We start from the raw sequence: 22527 nt of genomic DNA on the forward strand, positions 1-22527 counted from the left end.
AAGTAATTTTCTTCCAGAAATGTTTATTTGCCTTAAGTATCACTGTATGAAAGTGATTATTTTTTTTTCTCTAATTTCTTTATCTTTTTTATTCCAGAAATGTTTATTTGCCTTAAGTATCACTGTATGAAAGTGATTATTTTTTTTTCTCTAATTTCTTTATCTTTTTTATCACTTGATCACCCTGCTTATCTTATCATACAAGTTTTATTGACTTATACCTCTGTCTTGTTGAAATGCTAATTTTTATCTTGTAATATCTGAACTTTTTTGTTGAGCTATATGATTGCTGACCTTTTAGCATCAATTACTGAAATTCACAGAATGTGAATTTCAATAATTGAAGCTAAAAGGTTTCTCTCTGAATAGCCAAATTTTGAACCTGAATTAAAAAAAAAAAAAGTTATAATTGGCTATGTTTTTTCTCTCTCTCTCTCTCTCTCTCTCTCTCTACTCCATAACTGTATTCTTAACTTTGACTGACACTGACAACAAAAGAACTAACTAAACTTCAAGATTACCCATATAATTACTTTAAGAAAATATTTCACTTGGTAGTAGAAATTAATTCAATATTAGAAAGTTGCATACCAAATTATCAGAAGATTTGATTGAATGCACTATGTTTGAAATAAGTTTCAATCAAATGTGAGTGATATGTGTTTTATCCTTTATGACAGTTTTTATTATTATTATTATTATTACGAGCGACTCCAGGGAATCCTTAGACTCATCGAGGGAGGCCCTAAACATCATGTCGACACAACTATACGACATTCTCACAGTATCTATCATACCTTGCCTTGAACTTACTCACTGTCATAGCACCCACAACAGACTCTGGCAGCTTATTCTGCTCATTTACCACTCTAAAAGCAAAGAACCCAGCTCTAACACCCTTGCTAACCACACTCTTGCCCAGTTTACATAGATGTCCCCTAGTTCTCCCACCACTAGTCCTGATCTCAAAAATATCTTCTGAATTAATCCTATAGAAACCCTTTAGCAATTTGAATGTCTCAATCATATCTCCCCTTTTTCGCCTATCAACCAATTTCTGCAACCCACAAATCTTCAACCTGTTCTCATAAGGTTCATTCCATAGACCTGCTATCATCTTGATCCTCTCCACCTCCTCCCCATCAAGAAGAAACCTAGGTGGCCAAATTTGGGCACAGTAGTCGAGATGAAGTCTTATCAAGGCTCAGTACAGAGGAACAATAACTTGCTTGTCTCTGCTCATTGAAGTATTTTTCAAAAACCAAGTGAGTTGATGAGCTGATTTAGTCACTTTTGCAATGTGCTCCCTAAACTTCATCTTCCTATCCACCAACACTCCCAAGTCCCTGGCCTTATCAATCTCCTGGAGTACAGTTCCACCAATGTGGTATACTGCTGCTAATCTTTTCACCCCAAAATGCATAACCTTACATTTTGTCACATTAAATTGACATCCATTCTCCTTAGCCCAGAACTCCAATCTATCCAAGTCATCCTGCAAGATTTTGACATCTTTTGCATTCACTATTGCCTTACCCAATTTTGCATCATCAGCGAACAAATGAACTGTTCCTCTTAGATCCTTTCCTATATCGTTAATGAACAAATTAAACAGTGGTCCAAGAACAGAACCCTGCGGCACAAAAATTGGTTAAGTGCTGCGAAGTAAGCAGCAGTGCCTTAACCTTATATGTATTATGCCCAGAGGCCAGTCTGTCCTTATCAAGGGGAGTGATAACCTTCTCTCCTTTCATACAACAGTGTTGTAAACCTCACATTGTGTGAATTGAGTGGGTAGGAAGTAGATCCATCTCCCAATTACTGTAAAAGAGGGTTATTCTTTCACTGAGCAGCAGATATTAACTTGTGACTATTTAGAATTCAGGAACCACACGATGACTGTCTTCTTCAACTAGCTGAACCTCTAAGGTTCTTTGCTGCATGTACCAGCTTCCATTTTTTTCTGTATTTTCTGCATTCCAGTCCTGGATTCCCATCTTAGCTAAGTCTTTTTGGATATTATTCTCCCAGTGCATTTACAGTCTACCTCTGGGACTCTTTCCATCATGGATTCATCTTGAATGCATGTTTAGCCATTTTCTCCTCACACATTCTTTCCACAAGTTCTAATGTCAACTAGAAGTGGGGATCTGCAGAATTCATATAGTTCTCGATTATGTCTTCTCCATTCACTTGTGTTATCTCTTACAGGTCCATAGACTTTTCTGAGGATTTTATTTTCAAAGATCTGCAATACTTTTGCATCTTGGTCTGTTATGCTCCAGATTTCAGTTCCATATAAAACAATGGGTCTAATGATTGTCTTGTATATTTCTGTTTTAACTCTACTTGATAGAAATTTGGAAGGTAATAAATGATGTAGTGAATGATAAGATCTATTGGAGACATCTATTCTTACTTCTTTTTCTGTACTAATTACACGATGACTATAACAGCAACAACTTATTACTAATAATTAATGCAACACAGACAAACGATTACTATGCATTGGATAACTTCTTGCCACAGGTGAAACATTTACTCACACAGCTTAAGTAATGGTCTCCTTCCATCTAGTAGATACACAATTGCAATACATGATTGAATATACTTGTTAGCTTAGCTGCAACATTAACTTTATGACCAAAATCACCTATGGTCGTTTCCAACCATAGGTGACTTTGTAGGCTTTGCCCACAAAGTATTCCTGTTGAGATTTTTACAGGGAATTCACCATTGCTTTCCCCAAATCCTCAATTTTAACGATACATAACTGTTAATTTTAAGGAAAGAACAACGTATATTATTATACTAACTAAATAACTTTAGTTAATACTTTTTTTAACTCACTTTAGTCTAAGAGACCAGATAAAGGTTCCTCATGCCACTGACGGAAATCGAACCCAGGTCTTTCTAACCAAAGGGCTTTGTCTATACTGACTAAGCTAGAGAGGCTCAATTGCTTACTTCTACAGGTGCTATAAAATTTTTAAGAGGTGTCTGAAGTGCTAGTTGGCTAACAGTTCAAATGTGTCAGTTACTTTAAATGCACTCAGTGAACTAAAGTTTAAGAGGAGGGGATAATTCTTTGGGAGCATAGCTCTATGAGCACAGGCATTTATAGTCTATTAGCACACAGCTGTGACAAGCAGCATACATGTTTCACCATCAGCGTAAGACATGTGGATCTAGAGTTCTCCTAACATAGACAACTTGTCTCTTAGCTTTCTGTTTTAGGAATTGGCAAACAGCATACTCTTCTTAATTCAAACATGTCTGACTGATGAATTGCTTTTCAGTTTAACTTCTTTAGAGATTAGTAGTTTCTCTACTTAAAAATAGTTTTGTGTATTCTTCTTCGTTTTGTGCTTTGCTCAGCATATCTTTTATTTTACTTCCCCCCCCCCCTCCTTATCTTTACTATAATAAGTGTCAGAGTGGATTTTTAGTGAAGAGTAGGCTTTCGGCAGTAGCCTTTTCTCGACAGATACTTCCTCGAGCAAAGTTTGCCGAACAGCAACTGTGGGTGGACCTTGAGAGAAATTGATTGTAGTCAGGACATTTTTTTTTCTCCTTTATGACAGTTTGGTTATGTGTTTTAAACCTCGCATTCTGTGAGCTGAGTGGGTAGGAAACAGATCCATCTCCCAATTACTGTAAAAGAGGGTTATTCTTTCACCGAGCAGCAGATATTGACTTGTGACTATTTAGAATTCAGGATCCACACGATGACTGTCTTCTTCAGCTAGTTGAATCTCTAAGGTTCTTTGCTGCATGTACCAGCTTCTTTCATTCTTTTCTGTATTGAGTTCTTGCATTCCAGTCCTGGATTCCCATCTGAGCTAAGTCTTTTTGGATATTATTCTCCCATTGCATTTGCAGTCTACCTCTTGGACCACTTCCATTAGGCATTCTTGAAGGCAATTTGGGATTTAGCTGACCAAATTGTATTCTTATTGGTTAAACTAAAATAAAAATGATGGTACAGCATGACGAAATTTCATGCTGGCTGGGGCGTTGCCCGGTTAAACAAGGCTCCCGTTGTTTTCTCCAGGGAATCAGGGCGAACAGCGAAAAGTCAGCTACTGGAACAAATCTGAAAACACACCCTAACTCAACATTACCAGGGTTAAAGATCGGTACTGTCAACATAAGAATCCTGAATGGCAAAGAAATGGAGCTAGCTGAGGAATTAGATAAGTACCAGATCGACATAATAGGGGTGACTAAAACAAAACAGACAAGAACTGGTGAGATCTTTCTGAGCAATAAATACAAAATATTATATTTGGGCAATGACAATCAAGGAAAAGAATACGAGGCTAATCGTCTTGAATGGCAGGCAATCTCAAGTAGAGTAATGTGGGCAAATATGAGAATGGGGAACTGGACAATGAGACTTGTTTGTGCCTATGGTCCCACAGAAGGTTCTACTAAGGTTGAAGTGGAGGAATTTTTTCAGGCTTTAGAAAAAGCAACTGATACAAAGAAAAAGAAAAAGTTGGTCCTTGTTGGGGATCTAAATAACAGAGTAGGAAGTGATTGTCAGACATACAAAAATATTTTGGGAAAATTTGGAGAAAAGAGTAAAGCTATGAATAATGGCAAATATTTGTTGGATTTCTGCTGAGGACATGGACTGGTTATTACTAACATCATGCAACATAAAAATGTGCACAAATTCACATGGAGAGAAGATGCAAGGAATAAGAAAAAGTCTCATTGACTATGTTATTGTTGATAATGATGTTTTCTTCCTGGTGCAGGACACCAGCGTGTACAGAGAATTTGAAATTGGAAGTGATCCCTATTTAGTGTTGAGCAGGATAAAATTGAATTTCATATTGAAAAGAATAACATGTAAGAAAGTTTTAAAGTGAATAAAAGTTGAGCAGCTCTCATATGTGAACTGTAGACTAAAATACACAAAGATTATTGAAGAAAAAATGAGAGTTTGAAAACAAGAACCAAACCATGGAGATTCAGTGGCAAGCCTTGAAGAAAACTCTGATTGATTCAGCTAGAAAGGCATGTGGTGAAGTTGTCTGCAAGGATAGCTGCCTCCTTAACACAGGAAGTTAAAGAGGCAGTGAAGGAAAAGAAGAAAGTATATCAAAAGTTCCTGGCAAATAAGTCAGCTTGTGCACTTAGAGAATACAGAAACAAATGTAAGAAAGCTAAACAGTGTGTAAAACTAGCTGAACAAAAGTCATGGGAGGACTTTGGCAGGAACATAGAACATAAATATCAAGAAGGTGGCAGAATATTCTGGAGGTTATCGAAGAAGCTTAGGAATGGAGGAAAGAGTGCTGTAAAAGGAGTTAGAGATGATAAAGGTGACATGAAAATGAGAGAAAAAGCTATTCTTGAAGTATGGAGTAATTACTTTGAAAAACTGCTAAATGAAACAAGCAGTGACAGTGTTAAAAAAACACTGACCAGGCATGCAGTCAGGAATACATATCCATTCTTGAAGCAGAAAAAGCCATCAAAGGCTTGAAATGTGGAAAAGCAGCAGGAGTAGATGATATTCGACCAGAAGTGCTGAAGTATGGTAGTATAAAAGTCTTACAGTGGCTGCACTGCATAGTTCAGAAGGCCTGGACAGAGGGATGAATTCCAGATGATTGGAGTAGAGCTCTCATAGTACCCATATATAAAAAGGGGAAATAAAACTGAATGTGAGAATTACAGAGGTATTTCTCTACTGAGTGTTCCTGGTTCGATACATGCAAGTACTTGAGAAACGGTTGAGAAGGATTGTGGAAGACAAGCTTGCTGAAGAACAAGCTGGATTCAGGCCAAATAGAGGCTTTCAGGATCGGAATTTCACTTTACGACAGATAGTTGAGAAATCATGGAAATATAACAAACATCTGTATTTAAGTTTCGTAGATCTGGAAAAGGCATATGACAAAGTGCCAAGTGAGAAGCTATTCCAAATGCTACAGTTATATAGTGTTAATGGGTCATTATATCAAGCAATATTTAGTCTTTATTTGAGTTATAAGTTAGCAGTTAGAATTGAAAGAAGTACAGGAAGATGGTTTAATGTTATATCTGGTATGACACAAGGATGTACATTATCCCCCTCTGTTATTCATTATCTATTTGAATCACATTATGAAGGAAAGTGGAATTAAAAATGATATCGAAATTGGAGATGTTAATGTCAGCTCTTTGCTTTATGCGGATGATGTTATACTTCTAAATAAATCCGCTACAAGTCTGCAAGATTCAGTGACTAAATTGAATAACAGTTGTGATAGATATGGTATGAAGGTCAGCAATAAAAAGACATAGACAATGAAAATAGGCAGAATCATTGAAAATGTCAACTGTGTTGTGAACGGAGAACCTGTGGAACAAGTAAAACCTTTCAGCTACTTAGGCACGATTTTTAGTGAAGATGGTAAATTAAATATAGAAATAGACAACAGAATCAACAAAGCTGGTATGGTAGGAAGTTAATTGAATAAATTCATATGGAATAAGAGAGAAATTAGTCGGAACACTAAATTAGCTGTATACAAGACAGTGTTCAAACCAGTTTTAACTTATGGATCTGAGAGCTGGGTCAGTAGTAAAACACTTGACCAAAGACTAGAGACTGCAGATATGAGAATCCTGAGAAAGATTAGAGGCGTGAACAGATGGCATCAATGGCAATATCATATTAAAAATGAGGATATTAGGAAAGAACTTGACATTGTCAGCATCCAGGAATGCGTTAGCAGAGCTAATCTCAGGTGGTATGGTCACTTAAACAGAATGGGCAAGGAAAGATTAGCAAAACAAGTGTTCTCTGCCAGGTTGGCAGCAAAACGACCCAGAGGAAGACCAAGATATAGGTGGATTGATACGGTACAAAGTGCCTTAGACGATAGAAATATAAGATCTGATAATGTTGGAGTCTTGACAAGTAACAGACTGATTTGGAGGAAAATTGTAGATAGGAAGTTAGTAATGAGGTAAATTTTTCGTGTAGTACTATCGTACACCCCCTTGAGGGTACATGGCAAGAATTTGATGATGATGATTCATCTTGAATGCATGTTTAGCCATTTTCTCCTCACACATTCTTTCCACATGCCCAAGCCATTTCAATCTGCATGCTCTAATGTCACCTAGAAGTGGGGATCTGTAGAATTCATAGAGTTCTCGATTATGTCTTCTTCTTCATTCACTTGTGTGATCTCTTACAGGTCCATAGACTTTTCTGAGAATTTTATTTTCAAAGTTCTGCAATACTGCAGATACTGCAATACATGATTTTACCTGTTAACATCTGGCGTAAGGTTATTTTATTAGGAGATGTTCGCAATAGAGACTCCGGTTTGAACTTTATTATCTGTGTGGAAATTTCGGAGCAGAAGTTTTGGATTAATTGTTGTAGAAAACACTTTGGCTCTTAATTTTCCCTTTTTTGAGTAGACATTTCGGCTTTTTGCTGTAGCGAATTACCAGTCATCAGTCACTTTTTGTGTGGACTGGTAGTGTTCAACCTTATTTTTACATTTTGCATAAAATATAATCTCTACATGTAATCAAATATCATATTATTTCTTTATGAAAGAGAGGTGTAAATTTTATATGGGTGAGTATCAAAGGATAGTAATTGTTGCAATAAGAAATAAATTATATTTGTTTGCATAAATCTAAAAACTATATCTAATCTTTAGAGGTATTTGTGGCATAATGAATTAATAACTTGATTTGTGTAAAACCAATGGTAATAAGTTTAATGAATTAAAGGTACAAATATTTCGTGCTAATAGTAACAGTACATCATCAGTATAGAACAAACAGTTAAAGGAATGAAATACAAAGTACAGAACAGTCGATGGATCATCAATTAAATTGCCACGTGCCAGAAGATTAAATATAATAATATTAAATAACTTCGCGTGACTAAAAAAGATTTAGCATCTAACATTCATTTTAATTTGGCATTAAATTTATGCATGTCAGATTTAGCATCTAACATTCATTCTAATTTGGATCTTGAAAGAAAAATTTCATCCTTGATGACGAATTATTAGATATCGTTCTTTGGGTGACTAAACAATCATTAGTCCGTTCCTATGAAAAACATTCTTGCAAACTTATGCAAAAATATGGATTTTTATACCATAAGCAAAAGAAAAACGTCACCTCTGACAACACTCGTACGAATAAATGGATTGTTAATATTTCTCGACACCCTTTATCTGATGCTGAAACTAGTGCATTAGCTAAAATCCTTGATTTTGCCGTAATACCTCAACGCATTCCTTATCTTGATTTTTTTTCATAATATCGAATGTAATCTGTCAGGTCTTTCTAGCCAAGTTGCTAATAAACTATGATTTGAAGTTGCTGCCTCACTTTTCAAAAGCAAGTTACTGCCATGTAATTTATTGAGTGCTGAAATCCATGCGCTACCTTCATTAAGAAAAAATAATGAAATATCTATTTCAAAATCTGATAAAGGAAAAGCTGTAGTGATCATAGATAAGACTGACTATGAGAGGAAAAGTAACCAGCTTTTTTACAAGATACCTCCACCTATCAAGAAATCAATCATAATTCTACAAATTTGCAAATTAAAAAATTTCATAAGTTACGTGATGAAGTTATCAGTTGGGATCAAAACACCATGGATAAACTGTGCACTAATTTTGGAAGAACTCCTCGTTTATATGGCCTCCCAAAAATCCATAAAGAAGGTTATCCGGTAAGACCCATCGTGAATTGTATTGACTGTCCCACTTATCGAATTGCTAAATTTTTGTCAATTTCATTAACTGCCCTTACTGGACATTCTAGATCATTCATCAAAAATTTGACACATTTTCTTGAAAAAATCAAAGATGTTCAAATCAAAGAGTCTGACTTATTAGTTAGTTTTGATATTGCTTCCCTTTTTACCAATATTCCATTAGCTGACACTGTCAACTTACTATATGATGATTACACTCTGGATATTGCAAAGATTTTTGAATTTGTCACATATTCAGGATATTTCAGCTGGAGAAACAAGATCTACAAACAAGTTGAATGTACTGCCATGGATAGCCCTCTGTCTCCACCTTTGGCAGACTCTTTTTTGAAACATCTGGAAGACACCTTGTTTTCATCCATTCATCCCCAACCCTCTCTTTGGTTTTGTTATGTCGATGATATCTTTGCTATTTGGCCACATGCTGAAGAGGAACTTACCACATTTCTACAACAGATAAATAGCCTTCACCCATGCATTCAGTTCACCTTGGAAAAAGAAAATTCTGGTAGTTTACCAATTCTTGGGCATCCTCTTTACATGCACATCCTCTGGTACTTCGTCTGCAAGTGTCTATTGAAATTTCTCACCTTTACTGGCAGATACATTCATCAAAAGTCTGCTCATCACACCTCTCAAAAAAATCTGAATTATCCAAGCTTTAATTAACAGAGCACATAAAATGTGCTCCTCCCCACCCCCTTAAGTTTACAACAAGAACTTTTCACTATAAAAAAGTTAATAGAATCTAATGGTTACAACCCTAATCAAATCCAGCAGATAATTGACTTCTATGTCCCAACACCTCAGTATTCTTCAACAGACCGCAGAGTTCCAATCCCTTACATTTCAGGCATCTCAGAACCTATTTGCAGAATTTTGAAGAAATATTATCTTATTCCCTCATATATTCTCATCAACAAAATTTCTCACTTTTTTGCCATCTACAAAAGACAAACTGGCACCTCTATCATTGGCTGGTGTTTACCAGATACCATGTGAATGTAACTTATCATATTTTGGACAAACAGGCCGTTCTGTGAAAAAAGAGTGAAGGACCATCAGTATTATATTGAATACGTGAAACCTCATAAGTCTGATCTAGCACAACATAGCATTGACACTAATCATGATATCCAGTGGGATAAAGCTTGTCTACTCCACAGATGCAGGTTTAAATATGAACGCCTTTTTAAAGAAAGTTGTGAAGCCCTTTTGCATTGACCAAATTTGAATCGAAATGACTGTCTCTCTCTCTCCCAAAAGTTTGGGAGATTCTCATCTTATGCAACCATCAGTGAAATAATTATCTTTAAAGAATTACCGTATTTGTCGGCATATAAGACGCACCGTCGTATAGGATGCACCTCCTTTTTTGTACACATTTTTTAGGAAAAAAACTTTATCGCTGAATATTATAATGAATTTACAGTATTTCAAATATAAAGTAATAAGTAGGTCTACTTTCAACAAATATCTAATCTAACTAGGAAAGAGTACCCACCTTTTAATCTTCAAAACCCAGAAATTCATCTCCAGAGCTAAATGAAGAGACACTTGAAACCTCTTCTAAATCAGAATCTGAGTCCTCATACAACAAATTGTCCTCTGTACCATCCAGTGCATTACTATTTCCACACTTCTTAAATGATTTAACCACTGTCTCAGTTTTCACAGCATCCCATGAAGCTTTGACCCACTCACAAACTTGCGAAATGCTATGCCTCTTCTTTCTTCATGATGATGTAACCTCAAAATCTGAAGACTGCATCTAGCTGTTCCACTTCTACTTCATAAATCCTTTAAATGGTTTATTAATGCAGACATCTAAAGGTTGAAGCTGACTAGTTAGACTTCCTGGAATTACAGCTAACTGAGTTTTCAATTCCTTGAATTTATTTGTAACATCTGTTCTGTGAGAACAAAACTGATCCCATACTAGCATGGCAGGTTTCTTCAACAGTCCACCAGGGCGCCTAGACCAAATTTTATCTATCCATAACTTCATTCCTCCTCCATCCATCCAGCCTTTTGCATGAACATGTACAAACACTCCTTTAAGCAGTGTTTGTACATGTTTCTTTGGGTAGCGTCTTCCTTTTAAAAATCAACAGTGGCAGCAATTTTGTCCCATCCGCACAGCAGGATAAAACAACCGTGTAGTGAGTTTTTTTCGTGCCCCAAAATTTTAATAATAACACTTTTAGTGCCCTTGGAATCAACAGTTTTGTTTGAGGGCACATCAAAAGTCAGCGGAACCTCGTCCATGTTTCCTATTTGCGCAAGTTAAAATTTTCTCATTTCCGTGTGTTAATGACGAATGATGAAATTCAACCAATTTTCTTTCATATTCAGCTGGAATCTTTTGTGATATTTTTGTTTTAGTCTGCATACATAGCTGGTTTCTCTTTATGAATCTTGAACACCATGATGTTGATCCAGTAAAGTTGGCAATCCCTCTGTTAGTGGCTATCGCTTTCACTTGATGAATAATCATTTTTGTAGCCACTGAACGTCCCGATTTTCTGGGATCAAAAATCCAAATATTCAGTTCTGCCTCAAGTTCCGGCCATTTTGCAGTTTTCCACTTCATAGGTTATGTTTACTGTGAGTTGCTTTTTTTAAATCCTCTTCCTGATTCCACCAAGTTCTTATCATTTTCTCAGTTGGGGATGGTCCGAAATGCTTCTCTGCAGCCCTGTTTCCATGTTCTTTAGCATACGCAATCACACGTAACTTGTATGCAATATTGTAACAATGCCGATGTTTTTTAGCTATAATTTGCCAAGAAATTTAGAGAAAATTTAACGGCAGAAATTTATTGCCGTTCACAACTGCGACAACAATTTGAAAGTTTAAATGAACAGGACACAGCTGTGATCGTCGATGACAGCGCATGCGCATCCACTGAACTCTACATCAGCGTTTCTCAAAGTGTAGTACGTGTACCCCCGGGGACATGTGAACGGTCTTCAGTGGGGTCCGTGGCAATTTTCGGCTATGCATCATTAACGCATATAATAAAATTCAATGTATCCGTGAAGTTCGAGATCATAAAACGTTCCTGTTGTATCACTGAATAAGGTATAGAGACATATGCAGGCTGGCTGTGCAATATGTTTCTCAACAAATAGTGCAATTAGAGACAACTGGGATAAAAATGGCACTAACTAATGAATCGCATGCCCCCCCCCCCCCCCCACACACACACACAGAAAATGCTGTATGACTCGAGCAAAACCATACGTTGCTGGTGCAACATATGGTTTTGTTTGAGTGAATGTGTTAAAACGAAGAAATATATAGTGAATGTGTTTCAGATATTATATAAGGAATTCGGTTGAAGAGAATTAGCATTTCAACTCAACTGTCGGCTTGTCTTTGACATTTAGTAGCACGATCTTTTGTTAATACCACACCAATCATATGAACACAGATGTCTGAAGTTTGAGAAACACTACTCTACGTAACTGGAATGCTCTCACACACACCGCAAGGAAGCAATAAAGAAATTGCATAACTTGGAACAGAGAAAATTTCCAGAAATGAAAATAATAAAAAACTGAGTATCGGCGTATAAGATGCACCCTGTTTTTTAGCCTATTTTCAAAGGAAAAAAAGTGCATCTTATATGCTGGCAAATACGGTATTTAATATTATTTTAATTAATCTTCTGCCACGCGGCAATAATTTAATTGGTGATCCATCGACCGTTCTCTACTTTGTATTCCATTCCTTTAATTGTTTGTTCTACACTGATGATGCACTGTTATTTTCAGTACGAAATATTTGTACCTTTAATTCATTAAAGTTATTACTGTTAGTTTTATATATGTTAAGTTATTAAAAACTAAATTTATTTTAATACACAATATTTCACATTTTCTTTTTTTAAACGAAAATCTTACTTAACATTTGTCATCGATGTGATAGTTGGCATTGTTTTCTTGAAATCAAAAGATTGAAATTTGGCATGGAGTTAGATAGCTTGCATTGTACAGAAAGCCAGTAGCCCTAATTGTCTCAGGTGAACATGCAAAATAATAATATGCTATATGAACAACATTGGTATATCTATGTATACAAATCATAATAAAAGTTTTATGATTTGTATACATATTATTAACTTTTACTATTTTTATTAAGGAATATTTTAATATTTTATATACACAAATGGACATTTGCAACACTAGAAGTACTGGTTAACCACAAATTCTTGGAACCAGGAATTTAGATGCTTTAGGCAATTTGTCTCTAGCATCTAGTTAGTCACTATATGATTTTAACTAATCTCTCCTTTCGTCTTTTGCTTCTATTATGTCTCTTCACTTGTTGTGTTCTGCAAACCTTGAGAACTCTTCTGAATTCTGTGGAAGGAATAGAGAATTGTCCTTATTTTATAAACTTGTCTGAAATGAAAGCGCTCTCTCTGTCCTCCCCCTTTCTTTTCCTTTTAATTTGTCCTCTTCCTTTCTTCTCCTGTTATGGAATTTCAGCTTCTTTATATACCTGTCATTCTCATGAATCATGTGACCTACGTTGCATATGACAGCAGTGTCTTCCATCATAGGTGGCATTACCAATAACCATACATAAAAGACATAGTTCATCACTCTTCAGTTTCATTATGTGAGAATTCAGTCTTGTGGAAGTACATTCTGACATGCAGTTGAACTCTAGCAACCTTCAGCGCAAGAGTTGCGTTGGTGTAGCTCTGTTATAATTAAAAGATCTGTTATCCACACATTGTCTTTCATTTAAGCAGTAGAAAGAAAGCAAGGTATCTTTTGCTAGAGGTAGCAAATTATTAACCAGTTATGATCTCAGGAGTATTGGTTAAGATATTGGAAAAGAAGATTAAGAACAGAATTCAGGAATATGGAGGGGGATAACATGTTTTGTGTTTTGTAATGGAGATCTAGCTATAACAACGAAGTGAAAGTTGAGTTGGATAAAGATTGGTTACATCATGATATTTCCAAAATTTGTAAAGTTATTTGATAGGATATCACATAGAACCTTATTACAAAAAATAGGAGTAAATGAGGATGGAATATTATTGTTCAGGACCTCCAAGGAGTCACAGGACTCCTCATGAGGCTGCTATTATATTGTTCCTTAAACTTGTTACTGTTTTTGTTTCTTCATAGTGTCATATCCATCCCCATTTGTTCTGATTTGTGTAACAGAGTTCTATATGGTATATGCCTTTGCAAAATTCAACAAAATCATCATGTAGTCATTTCCTTTATCTGACTCAGCTGACATTCTGTTATAGAAAGTTAGTAAATTACTAAGGCATGACTGACCCTTCACAAAGCCATGTTGACCCTCATACAGCATATTTTTGTCTACCCATTCTTGAATTTTTTTTAATTTTTAATTTTTAAAGTACTAGTACCACCATGCCAGAGACACTGATTAGTCTATAATTTGCTATTGCAGGCTTAGAACCTCCCTTATGCAAAGGAATTATTTTGTCCTCTTTCCACTCCCTTGGAACTCTGCCAGAGCTGAGACTTAAAGAGCTTAGTCAAAGGCATTTCTGGTTCCATTGCACATTCTTACAAAATTCTAACTGATATCCCACAGTTGTATTTACATTGAGATTCTGCAATATCCTAAGAACCTTCATTTCATCCACCTCTGTTCCCACATTAGTGTCTGTCACATAGGTTAAAGCAGTAACCTCACTAGGATTATATAAACCAGGGGTCGCCAAACTTCTTTGACCGTTGACCCCTTCAAGAGTTTCTTGACATTTTATCGACCCCCTCTATTTTACTATTACGTAATTATAATAGGGCGAAAAAGATGCTTATGTGAGTTTTTAGATTGTTTATTTTATAGTTACAGTGTTTATTGTATGTATAATATAGTATATATTATTATATTACTATTACTACTACTATTACTATCACTAGTAATATCACTGGTATTACTAGTGATATTAATATTAATAAACTACTGGTATTAATATCACTGGTATTACTACCAGCCCTGCTCAACTCTTCAACATAGAGAAGTTTAGTTTGTGAATGAATAACGATTGAATTATAATATGTATGTTGATTAATTTTAGAACATTAACGCTCACTTGTATGTCGATGCGCAAAAATGAGACTGGGATCGAATACGTGTAAGTATAAGTAAATAAGCAACCGCGCATGTGTTGCCATCTTTCTCCCGCCGTGCCGGCCGGGCGGGAACCACAGACATCCGTTTATTGGTAAATACGTTGTTTTGGCCTACATGATTGGCCTCCATAACTATTTTCATGACCTTGCTCCATCTTACAGGTCTTATTCATGTCACTGTTCCCACGATTCACTCTTAATTGCGTTGTCATTTAGGATGGAGGTAATCCATTAACCGAATTAAATATTACCTGTACAATGATGTCTTATATTTTTCTATCGACTCCCAATCAACCCCTGAGCCAGAATCGACCCCTAACAATGTTATATTGACCCCTGGTGGTTGATATCCACCACTTTGGCAACCACTGATATAAACCCTTGTAAAGTGGTCACTCAGTAACTCAACTATTTTATCTGCTTCTGTCTCATTGTGACCATCATTGCTCATTAAGGTTAATCTTCCATAGTCATTCTTCCTCTTCCTTGCCAAATAACGAAATAACTCCTTGAGATTTCCTTTGGCCTACTTCCCTAGATTCTTTTCATAATCTGATTTTGCCTTCCTTGTCATGCTGGTCACCTTTCTTGCTTGAGTCTTGTACTGTTCATGAGTTTGCTGGTCACCTTTCTCTTTATATACCCTCCACAGCATTTTCTTCTTCTGCAGCTCGTGCTTAATGATATTACTCATCTATTTACCTCCTACCCAAGTAATCCTCCTCATCCCAGGTATACAATTTAATACTACTACCTCTAGATGACCCTTAAGTAGGTACCATGCACTACTAACATCCTTACCCCACAGTGTTTTTTGCCATGGTACAGAATTAAGTTTTTTAAAGCATGTCATAATTACCTGCATTGTAGTTCCACAAATATCCTTTGTTGATAGGATATTCCTCATGTTTTACAATCTCCGAAGTCAAGACTGCATGATCACTTTCACATTATAAGTAATGTTGTCATCTTGGTTATGGATAGCTCTTCTGATCCTATGACTAGGTCCAATACTCTCCCATCCCCTTGTCCCCTCCATCACATGCTGCCTTTAGTAATTATCTCTTAGCATGTATATAAATTCTGTTTCCTTCCTGCTATGTAATCTCTCTTCCTTCCAGTATATATCTCCATTGTTGAAGATATTAAATAAGTTACGGAATTTGGTGTTATGTTGTGAAAGTTACATAATTTCAATACAACTTATAATTTCGGCACATGTTCATAGTTTAAACGCTATCTACCATCAAGAACATTATGACTGCACTTGCATCTTATTCGGGATAATTATGATTATAGATTGTCTGCGAAACTTTTTTTTTAATTTGATATCTTATTTAATGGATATTGGTTTTTTTATTTTGCCTTCCTAATTTTTTTTTTTTTTTCATATGAAGGGAATGAAACAGTAGACACCAAGCTTGCTAAGTCAGTATGTGCAGGATATGTTATTGAGCTCCTACTATTAACTGTACATTGTTCAGAGAATGTTGATATGTTGGAAACCTTTGCTGAAGCTCTGCTTAAATTAAGTCAGCAAGGTAAGATATATTATTTTGTTATTGTTGCTAAATTATCTAACTGGTATTTAAAAACTGACAGGTTTTATAACCTTTTAAGTTTTGCTGAAGTCTCCGTTATCTATCAACAATGAGTTATGTTGGAAAACCAGTTAGCTGGCCAGCTAACTGAAGGTATAGTTAAAATAATACTGTTCAGGAGTAGTGAAGTTTATCTTTTGAAGAAATGGTTTATCAAGTTTCTATTTAATTAATTGAGAGATCACTGTTATTATAATTATGCTTTCACTGTTATCAGTGATTTGTCGAACATTTTATCAGTGTAACTTAAAAATTTTATAAGGAACATAAAAAGTTATGACAATTACTAACAGAGGTGGGTAATATTTGAATATTACTTATCTTATTCATACATATATATTAAGGTACTTGATTTTATACTTGAGTACTGCAAGAAACTGAGTTGAAATTGATTATAATGCTTATTCACACTGTTCATAAAAATAGTCATTATAAGGAATGTTCATTATAACCTTTTTGCATTCCCCTAGTAGTCAAGGAAGTGTAAATCAAGCCATTACAGTAGATAATAATTAAATATTAATTTGTTAGCATAGACTAACAGACATAAACAGATTAAAGCTGAATGAATAGTTGAATACAACATTTCTAATTGATTGAACATAAATTGCTTGCAATTGCAGTTAAGAAACATTCCTGAAACGACAGTAGATTTTAATAACTTGCAATTGTAATCTAGAACTCAACAGATCAATTATTGCTTTATTTCTCTTCATTCCTGCAAACTTGTTGCTCTGCGAACATAGAAATTCACTTATGTAGTATTGTTCAATTATTTACAAACTCAATGAGATCTAACTCATCACTCGTGATAGGACTGTTAATAGAATGTAGTTGATCCAAATACCAGTAGCATATAAGCTCTGCTGCCAATATAGCATTGCATAATTACAAAAAATGAATAATTTATTATATATGGTGAAACATACAAAATAATGTATGCCACAGTAACTTTTTAATTATGTAAATATTTCGTCTTATGGCTATAGGACATCATCAGTACAGTGATCGAACAACAATAGGAATTGAATTCAAAACCAGTAGTGCACATGCTTAAATTGGAATTCCTCTAAAATATAATATAACAGATACATTTATTTAATACAATTGAAGAAAACACTTTCCCAAACTTTTGGAATAATGAGACAGTCGTTCCTATTAAGATTAAGTCTATGAAGTAAGGCTTCAGCACTTTCTTTAAATGTTCATGTTTATATATGGATTTGTGTAGCAGCTTAGCATTTTGCCATTGGATCCTGTGGTTAATGTTTTAATTTCCTTGTTGTGCAAGGCCAGATTTCTGAAGTTTGATAAGATGGATATGGGCTTGAACTTATTTCTACAAAAAATCAATCCTACATCCTCGTATCAAGTTCATACTAGAAAAAGAATCTTCAAAAAGTATTTCCTTTCTTGATGTACATATACAGCATAAGCAAGATGGATCCATTTTCACTTCTGTCTACTGAAAACCAACTTTTTCAGGTTGTTATATCTGCAATACATCAGCTCACCATCCATCTCAAAAATATGGCATCATAAAATCTTTAGTATCCAGAGCACACAAGATTTGCTTTTCTGAAGAATCTCTAAAACAAGAATTGGAAATTGTCAAAGAAATAGCCTTACTAAGTGGATATAATCTAACAATAACCCAAAAAATAATCACTCTCCTACAAATCAACCCAAACAAGAAGCTCACAGGACTCCTATAAAATTCGTAACTTGCTACCTTCTCCAAAAGACAAACTATCCCCAATGATGCTGCCTGGCATATACAAAGTACTATGTTCGTATAACTTATAATGGACAAAACAGGAAGATCTATAAATAAGTTTATCTCTGAACATCAAGACCACATCTGTTTTATCAAACCTCACAAATCTGGCCTTGCACAACATGGAATTGAAAACATTAACTACAGGATCCAATGGCAAAACGATAAGCTATCACATAGATCATATAAACATGAACATTTATATAAAGAAAGTGCTGAAGCCTTACTTTATAGACCTAATCTTAATCTGAAAACTGTCTCACTATTCCAAAAGTTTGGGGAATTGTTATCCTCAATTGTATTAAATAAATTTATCTGTTATGTTTTAATTTAATTAATTTTAATTTCAGCCCATTAGGTTTAATCTGTGAACACATAACTATACATAGAAGGATTCCAATTTAAGCATGTGCGCTACTGTTTTTTGAATTAGGAAGTGTATTGCTTGACCATTGTACTGATGATGTCTCATGAGACATGAGATGAAATATTTACATAATAAAAAAGTTATTTACTGTGACATGTATGTTATTCTATAGTTAAAAAAAGGAATCAGAGGAATCACTCATTCATTTTGTGGCAAGAATTAAAAAGTGACTTTGCAACTTTACCATATAGTAACATTTCATGTTTGTTGCAACAGAAAAATAGGGTAAGTAGATCACCCCACTTTATGCTATCTTTATACACTGGTATAAATTTTTTATGACTGTATGAAATGCAGCTGGGAATCAAACATTTTAACAAGTATGAATGATTTCTAATAACTGAATCAACATGGTTTGTTTGTTTTATATCTAATAATTAAGTTTTACATTACAAGATATTGTATACCTATTCATGTTTAAAGAAATATATGTAAAACCTTTGCTGTGCTTAGATCACTTCACTAGCACAGAAGGGAATTAGTATATGGTTTGCAGTTGGATCAAACTGTTGTAATTTGCAATTACTTTTTGACTCTTCATTTGTTGTCAATTTAAGTTATAATTATATATACTACAATATGTACTTGTGCCCTCAAAATCCTTAAAGAAGTTAAAGCATTAACAGCAATAACAGAAGAGAAACATGAAACTTTAAGTTTCATGAATTTGCCGTCAAATTTTTGGTTATTCTGTAATTAACACATTCTGTTATCATCACAATAGAATGTGTTAATAATAACCAAAAATTTGGCAATATGGTGTGTGTGTGTGTGTGTGTGTGTTTATATATCAAAATATTTTACATTTTATTTTGCACACACACATACATCATACTACAACTATTTTTTGGTTTCTTTCCAATATCTAAATTTATATACTTTAAAAGAACATTGGTTTCCCAAAAACTTAAAAATAAATCTCATATATTACATTCATCTATCTTAGTCTCGTTATGAAATAAAGAGAACTGTAGAAAGTTTTTTCACTTAGTTACAAAGTAAATTATACTTGATACAAAATTATATTCTTGCTTAATATACTTTTTCCAAGTGTAAGCAAGCAAAGTTTGCACATGAAGTATCTTAATGACTATGCTACTCTTATATAGAGGCTGTTAATTTTACATCAGTTGCATTAGTATCCCATAATGCAAAGCACACTGCCTTTCAGACATGTATATTACTGATATATTGCTGCCAGTTGCAAGCTTTATTGATTCTCAATATAGGATTAAACAAAAATATAATTTCTCATCAGGTATAGTTTGCTTTTTAACTAAGTTGAAAAAAAAAACGCTGTCTACATCTGTCTCTAATCCGAAGTATTTTAATAATAAAGTGAAGCACCTTTTTTTACTATCTGTATATGGTAAATATATGACAGGCTCGCACTTATGAGACTTCAATAAAGGTTGAACCTTGTCTGGATTATTGGCACCTACAACAGATTCTGGCAACCTATTCCATTCATTCACCACTCCAAGCCAAAAATTAGTCCTTGCAAATCATACTCTTGCTCAGTTTCTAAGGATGGTCCATAGTTCTCCCACCACCACCAGACCTGTTCTGAAAAATTTCCTCTGTATTAATTCTTTAAAAACCTTCAGTAATTTGTATGTCTCGATCATATCACCCAATTTCTGTAACCCACAAATCTTTAACTTATTCTCATCAGGTGCATTCCATAGACCTGCCACCATCTTGATCACTCGCCTCTGGGTCCTCTAAATCTCAAGAAACCCAGGTGATCAGATCTGTACACAGTGGTGAATATGAGATCTTATCAAGGCTTTATAAAGAGATAATCTGCTTATTTCAGCTCATTCAGGATGTTCTTTAATAACCCTTCACATTCTATCCCACTAACTATATCATCTTCTGTTAGCCATGTCTCACTAATGCCAATAATTTGTGGCCAATATGAACTAACAGTTTTCCAAAACTCCTCCTGCTTGTTCTGAATGCTTCAGGAATTAGTGTATATAATGCACAATAGCCCCCTAGGCTTGCAGCATATCTTTATGCTAACTATCTCATTCTGATTTGTTACTAGTGGTACTAACTTAGGCATTTTTTGCATATTTTTACATTCAGCCATCTCACTGGTATCTGTGTACCTGCTCAACAGCTTCTCCCCTAAAAGCTCCAGTTTCCCTGATTTTGCACATCCAGTCTCACTTCATTCAACATGCTTTTCCAGGCTGAACACCAACTCATTCAAATGCAAACCATCCACCTTGTACCTTTATCTGTCAAAATCACTCTACTATTCCATAAACTAATATGCATATTCATCATGACTAGGATATATAAGTATCCTAGTTGTGAATATACTTCATGTGCAAACTTTGTCTGCTTGCACTTGGATAAGAGATTAAATAAGAATATAATTTCTTTCAAGTATAATTTACAAGAGAATTGTAATAAAAAAAATTGTTTAATTGATAAAAAAATTATACAGATATAATTATTTACATTCATAAGGGAATCACATTCTTCTTTCACACACAAATTTAATTTCCGAAGTAAAAAAAAAAAAATATATATATATATATGCCAAGATCTAACAAAACAAAGGAACACAATCCTTTGCCAGCCTTTTTTTTTTTTTTTTAAATTATCAACTTTGGTTTGCCATTACATTTAATACAATCAGTTCCAAAATGAGAATTATCTCATTCTGTCTCAAAACTAACGTTCTATGCAAATGATTCTCCTTTATTTAACTGAAAAAAAAAATACCGTGTCTTCTTCAGTGTTAGCATCTTATCAGAAAATTGTTTATTGAGGAGAAAACTCTTAGAATAAATTCTGTTGGTTTGACAGTTCTCTAAACAATCCTTTTTGTATTAATGAAATTGGTTCCTTTTTCGGTGTGAGAGCAGTTTTCTTCTTGTCTCCAGTATTCTGTGATACGCACTTTATGAAGAACAGCATTAAGAAGAAATCACAACTATCTATCTTGAAATAAAAATACTCTTTGTTTATATATTTCTTCATCACCACCCTCCACGTTCCCTGGCCTATTCAACATCCAAGTAAATATCTCTTCCTGTCAACATCCACTTCACTGCCTCATAATCATTGCCACTATTTCCCTCTTCATGCCTACCTTATGTGGACCTTCAGTATCATCTGTTGACTGGAGCAAACTCAGAATGAAAAGACAAAAGTAGATCAGATTACTAAAGAAATTCATTTTGTCCAGACTGTATTACTGTCTGGACAAAGACAAAAATAAAAATCTTCTAGATTTTTATCTTTTACCCACATTTTTATTTCAGTCTCTAGAACAATGAAACAAAAACAACTTTGCAGCTGTTGTTGTTACACTGCTTCTGAATGCTCATGGTACTCTCGTTTCAAACTGCTGGTTAAACATAATGAATAGCTCTCTCCTTGCACAGGAGGATGAAACAATATACAAAATAAATTTTAAAATAAGAAAACAGTTTTATGATAACAGTTGCAACATATTTAATTAAAAGAAATGGATAATTTCTTGATACGCATGAGCTGAAATTAAGTTCAGTTCTTTAATTTGAAAACTATCAATTTCATGCATTATCTCTTGCCATTATGACACATCACTAAAGTGGGCAGCACTCTATAACATAAGTTAACTGTTTTAATGATCACAAAATTTAATAAAAATGATTTATTAACATAATTTTGTTTATACTATCTTTGTGGTGACAAAGACAAATGAATGTAATAAATCAAACAAATTTAATTATCATGATAAATTTCACCACAGAGTAATAAATTGCATTACAATACTGTAAAATTGAGAGGGAGGAATTATGTTTTTGTCTTAGTCGCTT

At 34.5% G+C, this 22527-nt stretch overlaps 1 protein-coding gene and 1 non-coding gene across 2 annotated transcripts in view; one reads left to right on the forward strand and one right to left on the reverse strand.

The window, feature by feature from the left end:
* vir (VIR_N domain-containing protein) overlaps positions 1 to 22527 on the forward strand; it is a 630458-nt gene that overhangs the window by 301326 nt on the left and 306605 nt on the right. Inside the window, exon 19 of the mRNA XM_090397685.1 lies at positions 16296 to 16439. Within this exon, the coding sequence (XP_090253811.1) occupies positions 16296 to 16439 (144 nt within the window). The remainder of the gene's footprint in view (positions 1 to 16295; positions 16440 to 22527) is intronic.
* On the reverse strand, positions 1641 to 1761 carry LOC150103216 (U6atac minor spliceosomal RNA). Its single transcript, XR_016548891.1, has one exon. It is a non-coding gene; the product is annotated as a U6atac minor spliceosomal RNA (small nuclear RNA).

The sequence above is a fragment of the Typopeltis vanoorti genome, chromosome 9 (assembly GCF_054136105.1).
Source record: "Typopeltis vanoorti isolate ZY-2024b chromosome 9, IOZ_Tvanoo_1.0, whole genome shotgun sequence".
NCBI classification, from domain to species: domain Eukaryota; kingdom Metazoa; phylum Arthropoda; class Arachnida; order Uropygi; family Thelyphonidae; genus Typopeltis; species Typopeltis vanoorti.